The sequence below is a fragment of the Lagopus leucura genome, unplaced genomic scaffold, assembly GCF_019238085.1.
Source record: "Lagopus leucura isolate 7727_CA_CO unplaced genomic scaffold, USGS_WTPT01 Super-Scaffold_100008, whole genome shotgun sequence".
Lineage (NCBI taxonomy): Eukaryota > Metazoa > Chordata > Aves > Galliformes > Phasianidae > Lagopus > Lagopus leucura.
In genome coordinates this window covers 16,282,390-16,290,574 of record NW_024962265.1, presented here as the reverse complement: position 1 = coordinate 16,290,574, position 8,185 = coordinate 16,282,390, and the positions used below count along the sequence as shown (strand labels likewise).

Below are 8,185 nucleotides of genomic sequence, written 5' to 3'. Positions count from 1 at the left end.
TTTTTCCCTTTTATTACATTTTTGACACATTTTTGCTTTTTTGTGTATATAGGAGGGTTGCTCTGAAAGTAATGCCTCTTATTTTATTATGCTGGTCCACTACATCAGAGGCTGATGTTGGTGGTATAGCAGTATAAGTTGAACCTTCTTCCCAATACACCATTATGTTTTGTTGCCATGTGACAGATGGCAGCAGAGGGGCAGTCTGAGAAAATGGCATCTGACATGGAAGTGTATATGATGCAAAGATGTGTCATTGAATTCCTCTATGTGGAAAAACTCGCACCCACTGACATACATCTAACTCAACATTTTTAGAGACCAAACAGTGGAATGTTTCAGCAATGTGAAAAATAAGCTGTGTATCACGCAGCCATGCAGATTTTTACATGCAAGATATGAAGGCTCTTGCTCCTCGCAGATAAAAATGCACAGCTAATGATGTTGATTCTGTTGAAAAAGATCATTGTGTAGCTGAGAATTTGCTCTATCAGATAGTTTTATTGTGCTCTTTATATCTACTGTAGATCACATGGAAATAAAGAAGAGATACTACTTTCAGAGTGACCTACATATATTAATATCCTCTCCTAATTATTATACTTTAGCTGTGTTTTACATGTTATTTGTTAATATTTTCAGAAAAGTTGCTTCCTGATATAAACTGATCAGCTGTACTAATAAGATTTATTTGTTTATTTCACAGAATCCATGCACTACATCAGGGTGCTTAACATCACTTTCACTAGCCTGATGTTGGCAACTTCACACCTAGGAAACTGCGGTCATGGTCTCTCCAAGCCATCTATGCAGGACATTATAAGGCATTTCATGCTTTGTGACTATAGATTCATCCTAAGAGTCTTCCAGTGTCTTGCCTGAACTCTGAAAAAATATATCTAACATCAATTTACCACATAAAATCAGTAATTTGACTTAGGAATTAAGCAGCTTCAAGCCAACATTACTATCAGTCTCAACAGCAGAACAAAACAGTTTTTCCCCTTTTTGTACATGCTCTAAAGTTTTACATTTCTGAGGCCATAATGGGTTTGCCGGAATGACAAATGATGAATTGAAACGCCTGATTTTCAGTTTTCCATTTTTTAAAAGTAATACTTTATTGCATGTTTTCTACCTTTAGATATTCACACGTCTTCCACACCTTCACTGACTTGTGAGTTTAATTTATTGATACTAACAAATCATGCAGCCTCTGTTGATATTTCATTCAGATTATGAAGAAATTCAGGAACTTGTGTTGATTCTGCCATAGAATGGCTCCGCATTAGTCACTGTCTATTTTGACTTACTGCAATTTACTTAAACTTTTCTCACATTTCTTAGCTTATTTTTAATTTGTGACAGAATTATTCTTTATACGTTACCCATGGCTTTCAAATTTTAATGGGATTTATATCCCAAAATAAGACAACTATATTATATAATATTTTAACTAAGCATAATTAGTTAAATTATCATACCTATATTATAAGAAATATTTCTTTTCTTATTTCCTCATTTCATTTTTTAATCCTTTTGGCTCCCCTGCACTTATTAAATGTTAAGAATTTAGCTACTTTGAAATGAAAAATCTTTAATCTTCTCTGGCCTTACTTTCAGTTTCTTTCTTGGCCTCTTTTCTTTATTCATGCCCCAACTAGATTTCAGCTGTAGAATATTGTTTCCTGTCCATCTTTATTTGCCTAAACCCAATCTAATATCCTCTGCTTCAGTGTGCCGGTGTACTAAGGCATTAGGAAAAATGCAGAAGAAAGTATCATAATTTCTTAGTTATAACTTCTGTATCTGTGCAAAGTAAAAAAATGTATATATATAACAAGACTTCTTTCTCTCAAAGGCATCAAGCACACACTGACCAGAAACTAGAAGTTCAGAAGCAAATTTACTTCAGGGAGGGCTACGCCATATTTTGTTACCTGAGAACCTAGCAATATTAAAAAAATTACAGTTAAGACATGGCATCAACCAAGAAGAAACTGAACTGGCTTGATATTTCTCACTCTCTGTTGACAAAGAGTATGACAAATTAATAAAAAGAGCATAATTTATAAAACTTGCATAAAATAAAAACAAGAATGTGCTGTTTTTGAATTAAGTATATGTACCATGTTCTCTAGGCCTTTATAATGATGTTGTATGAAGGGGCATAGTTTACTGGGGAAATACTGCTGGAAGGTGGATGGTTGGACTGGATGACCTTGGAGGTCTTTTCCAACCTTGGTATTTAATGATTCTGTGATTCTACAATAATTTTCACCACAAATTCTATAATAATTTTAACACAAAGGTGACATATGACTTTCATCTGCATACTCCTCCGAGGGATATCAACCAATTCTAGCCACAATCATAGTACTGTTGTTGGGATATCAGGGAAGGTTTTCAGCAAGAGAGAGAACAGTAGCTGCAAACCATTTCTACCCTTACTCATTTATTTATTTATTTATTTATTTTAAATTCCAGTGTTGTGCTTTTCTTTTTACACTAGTTCAATGACTCAAATAGTCATTACTGTGATTTGCCTTTCAAACTGTCAATTTACTAGCTTGTAGTTCAGTTGCTCCTCATAACCATATAGGTCATTCAGTGATACTGTTGAATATTTTCTTCTGGAAACTCCGAATAGTACTCACAATTGTGATGAATGTCACTTCTCTTAATCTCTAAACTGGTGAGCTAAATTCAGTTTTAACCCTCGCTATTCCAGAACTATTTCATAGAACAAACAACTAATGGTAGAAACTTTATTATCTACCACAGAGTAAGCCATTCCCACTTGCAGAAAAAATGTCTCTATCATTATCTTGCATCAGGCGAGGTTCAGGTTGGATATTAGGAAAAACTGTTTCTCTGAAAGAGTGGTCAGTCACTGGAACAGGCTGCCTGGGGAGGTGGTGGAGTCACTGCCCCTCCCTGGAGGTGTTCAAGTAATGTGTAAATGTTGTACTACGGAACATAGTATAGCTATACCACCATATTGGTGGTAGGAGGACAGTTGGACTAGATGATCTCAGAGGTCTTTTCCAACCTTAATGATTCTATGATTCTATGAATATGCCATAGTACAGTGCCTGAGTTAAGTATTTATGCAACAGTATGTGAATATAGTTTCTATAAACAAGTGAATGACTGAGGATATTGCATGTATAAAACCTGAGCTACTGCAAAGAACTGATTTGGGGAGAGATAAAATAAAATAAAATCATAATCAGCACTTTAGAAAACAATGTGTCACATTGATTGCTATAGCATATTAATATCTGCTCCATTTGATATCTCAGATTTTAAATATCTAAACAGTTAAACATTAACAGCACTAGTTACATCTGACCTCACCTTGGCAAACATAAGCTATAAAGAAGCTTTTTCAAAAACCGTTTACAGTTTTACTTCATTTCAAGAGGCTGTTGTTATCTATTATGTCATTTTCTGTATTCTTCTGGTCTGTTTCAAGCATATTTTGAAAAGTTACTTGTGACCAAGCTGAGTAATGAAGGCTATTAAGACATTCTCCTCCGTGTTTCAAATGCAGCATTGGAAGAGGCACATAACATAGTTTCAGAAATGCTTTTTTTATGGAACTTTTTTTTTTTTTTTCTTTAAATTAGAAGCTCACAATAAACTGAAAACATGTTGTTCCTGAGAGACAAACATTTCACCACTGCTCTTAAGCTCGTAATTCACATCAACAAAGACAGACTGTATATTATGTTTGTTTGAAATACTTTATAGAGGAGGTGGGAATATAAAAACATTCTAAGTGTCCTGATGTGTCTCTTGCACACTGAATAATCTAACTGATCTCTGATAAATAATCCCAACATTTTTATCTCTTATATTTTTGTTCAGAGTAGACCATGTAAACAGTGTGCATCTTTTGTTCAGTGTTTGAGGTACTCAGAATACAGACATAACATTGCATGTTCAGAACTGATTGGAAACTATGAATTTAAAGATTATAGATGTCCATTCTTAGATCCTCTAGTGGGATCTGGTTTCCAGAGGACAAATGACCTTAATCTGATCTAAAACTGAGCACACCAGAACGAATGTACACAGGACATGAAAAGGGAAGGGTGAAACTTCAGTGTCAGTATATGATTCATGTCCCTGATTTCACATTCCATCGCTAAGTCTTACCATGCTCATGTCACGCTCACGGAACGGTAGTCTCACTTATAAAAGGATTTTCTTTATTTTTCATAATTTAACTGAACCAACACAAAACTGAATACTGTAAAGCAACAAAAATGATGTAACATCTTTAATTGTACTGTGTTAACTAAATAAGGCTACTACACTCCCTTTTAAATAAATCAAAACAGAGAGTTGGTAGAGTGAGGGATCTGGCTCTTGAGGTCTACATATACAGTAAATGTATTTACCATCACTTATTGCATGACATTTTAAACCTGACATTTGTCATTTATAGTGCAGTCAGTCCATAACACTTTTCAAGTGGCTGGGCTTTAATTGCTACCTTGACACTGGTCAAAATCCTAAGATTAAATAATAATTTTGTATATATTTATTTTATTTGAAGACAAAATCATCTATCTTTCATCTTTCCTTCAACTTCTGCATTAAATAAGCAGAGACCTATACTGGAACAGGCCTTCAAAAAAGTTCTTTAATCGACTTTTCATTTTTGAACCTTTCATCTATGGTCACTTGAACAATCTCTATATATTTTTCTTTAGTAGCATAGAACTAGCATAACATTAAAAGTTAATTGGAGTATTAGGTAGTATACTTGAAACCATAATACATTTGCCAGGAAGAAATTAAGCTCCCTTCTTGATTGTATCATACTATTATGAACCAAACTTACACATAAAAAGGGAATAAGTTTTTTTGTTGTTGTTTCTCTGTTTTTTTACATTTTCCCCCTCTTCTTTGCTGTCTTGGTTAAACTTCTGCTAACCAATAATACTAAAACAGTGGCCTTTCTAATAATGAGGTAAACACTGAAAGGAATAGGCTGCAAACAGACCCTTAGACTGTATTACATAAAAGTAGGGGGAAAGAAAGAGAAGAACAGAGAGGGAGAGCGAGAAAGAAAAAAAACCCAAAACTTGCTATGAAGAGCAATGAGTAAAATATTTTACACTCTATTTTTATCAGTACATAAAGACAAAAAAATAAAAAAAAATTAAAAAAAAAGCCTTCTAACAGTGCAATGGTTGAATGCATTTATGTAATATAAACAACATTATTCTTTGCTTTTTCTACACAGTCCTCTCTCGTCATGCTTTACATCCAGAATGTCCCAATGGAAGAAAGCAAACGACACCAGTCACTTCAGAGACAACTGAAGTAATAAAACACAACTTAACTCTGAACCACTTGTCATGACTGTCAGAGTCATCACGTTAATTGTTAAATAGGATTTTCTACAAATATACAACATATAAAAACTGTTAAATATATAACTTTAGGCTTTTCAAAATACATTTAATGATCTCTTTCAAACAAGTGTTACTTTTGTTTTCTCTTTAATTTGCTTTCTGGTGCTAAATGGTGTATCAGATGAGACATAGGCCACAGATGACCAAACATGCTCTTTGCAAATACTGTATTATCCAACTTTAACTATCAAAAATGGAACTGTAGAAGAGGCATGTTTAACTGGTTAAAACTGAAAATGATTTTAGTACGAGAAAGTCAATCTAAGTACAGAGGAATAAAGGTGCCTTGTAGACAGTTTATGTTCTTTTTGTCCCAAGTTTTTCAAACATAGGTCATTTCCTTTCAGTGCTCCATTACGTTCTCTCAAATGTGTCATTTCAAGAGCTGGTCTCTGGGTTAGTTTTTACTGCAGCTTTCCATAAAGACTTCTGCTGGACAGCATCTCAGCTTTGTGAAAGCTGGAATCATGTCTTTGTGGAGACCCCCTACGATTTAACAACATAACTCTGTTAACAGTAAGATTGTGTCCACTTTAAAATAGATTTGGCTCTTTGGTCTATTGTATATATTGAAAGTATAAGAAAATAAAAGCAATTCAGACAGTTTAGGGCACAAGAAGAGTTTCTCTTTTGAACCTCAGTGTCCTCCCATAGGCAAAACAGTCTTCTCTAAGGCTGATTGGGATGATACTCTTCATTGTAGCAGACTCTTCAGATTAAAACATGTAGGTAACAGCAAGTCCAGCAGTGGTGTATAACGCAGATGAAACATTAACCATGAACTTTTTTGTATTGCTAATGCCCAAGCATATCTCTTTTTTCTATATTCCTTAGTCCAGCGATCCTTAGTATGGTAGAACAAACTTTAGCTCATAATGTAGAGAAATTATGCTGTCTTTCATGAGATACAGATAAACAGACAGTTGAGTTGATGACATATAATGGATGATGGTCCACAGCAGTGAAACTTGACTAAGTTAAGTAGCTCACACAGAGCCTAAACCACTCCTACGAGGATTCTGTGTTGCTGTATTTGTCAGGAGACCTGTAAATCAATAAGAACAAATGAGTCAATGTCTTCATTTAAAATTTTGATTATCTTTGCTGTCCATTATTTTAAAATGTTCTGTTCTAAGTTTCTTCAAGGAGATAGTTAATTAATTAGAAGATATTTATTTTTTACAGCAAACATTTTCCCTGAGAAACAGCATATAATAAACCTTTGTTTACATTTATTATTAAAAAATCACGACTATTATAGTTATATCTAATAAATTCGTGAATGTAAATAATAATTTACAACAATTTCAATGCCTTCTACTTTCTAGCAAGCTCCATGCACTTTCTTTTTCATAAAAATAATACCCAGAATGTTCTTTTACCTGCATTGAATTATATGTAGCAATATCTAATACACATGGATATAAAGATGACCATTAATTTACACATGTAGAATACGATGGAAAATGAGTATGACAGTCATTTATTAACAGTGCAAGTATATTTATACTTGAGGCTTTTCTGCCTTCGAGTTTTCACTGAGCACTAGAGTGCGCCTGTTGTTCTGTATGCTAATTTAATCAATACTGCCCTCTAGTGATGCTCTTAAAAGTGCAAATCAAATTTAAATAATGCTTATTAAAAGCTGATATAATCTGAAAATTGCTTTAGTTACACAGCAGAAGAAAAAAAAAAAGAAAAAGGAAGAAATAAAGAAGAAAGAGAAAATTGGCAGAGGACTGCTAATTTAAAAGAAAAAAAGGAAAGGAAGCTGTTGAAAAAGAAGTGTTGGTTTGAAAGACAAACAACCAAAGCTTCCACTATAGAGGAAATAAAAGTACTGAACCACAGCACAAACACAGATGAGAAGGTAATGATTGATTTGTACAACAAGATGCCAGCTAATAATGCTCACCCAAAATATCAGTTTGGAAATGATTTCAAAATCACACAGACACTGTATGACACAAAACATTTTGAGGTGTATTAAGCAAGAATGGTTGTTACAAAATGCAGTTTGAATGTTCAAACACTGTCTTCTGCTACAGCATCATTCTGTCTCCAAAAAAGTTGAATTGTCTTTACTGATGGAAATTCCATGCATAACGCCAGAAAATACTGAACAGTGAATGTGAACAAGCAAAACAAATACGAAAATCCAATTCACTTAGTTCAAGCTGTTACATCAAATTTAGAATTTTTAACCTTATTCTCAGATAAAAGAAATACCTGCCTCCAATTTAGTGACAGCTTGAAACATAGGGATCTCTCTCTATATGTATCTACAAAGATAGATAGATAGGTAAACAAATAAATAAATGGATATTTTCCTCATAAGGCATTAAGTTTATGTCATAGATTTCTGCTTTTGTCCTCTCACCTTTTCCAGGAAAAAACACCCCAGAAATCTTGCACACAGCCTTTCGTTTTCGGACTAGTGATCAGATCTCCAAACCACATGGCCTCAGACAGGCTGAAGGCAAAAAACCTGGATGATTATTGTGGTATATTCCCCTTTTTAAATATACAATCAGCAAGATAAATAATTTTAAAGTTTTCTTTCTATTAGTTCTGTTTCCCCATTACGCTATTCCGTGGGGTTTTCACAGTATCCCAAATTTTTCTTCCTATTAGAAAAGAACACATCTTTTAAGGTAGTTTTACTTTTTAAGCAGCAAGACAGAAAGCAAAAGATTTATGCTCTATTATGTCTGAAAGTAAACTACTACTGTGTGAAGAACTAGGCTGACTTA

The 8,185-nt window shown here is 33.9% G+C and overlaps 1 protein-coding gene across 1 annotated transcript in view; it reads right to left on the bottom strand.

The window, feature by feature from the left end:
• Window positions 1–5,143: 5,143 nt before the first annotated feature.
• The window catches only part of TAFA5 (TAFA chemokine like family member 5), a 424,756-nt gene continuing 421,714 nt past the window's right edge, over window positions 5,144–8,185 (bottom strand). The window contains exon 4 of the mRNA XM_042872566.1: window positions 5,144–6,477. Within this exon, the coding sequence (XP_042728500.1) occupies window positions 6,469–6,477 (9 nt within the window). The 3' untranslated portion in view covers window positions 5,144–6,468. The remainder of the gene's footprint in view (window positions 6,478–8,185) is intronic.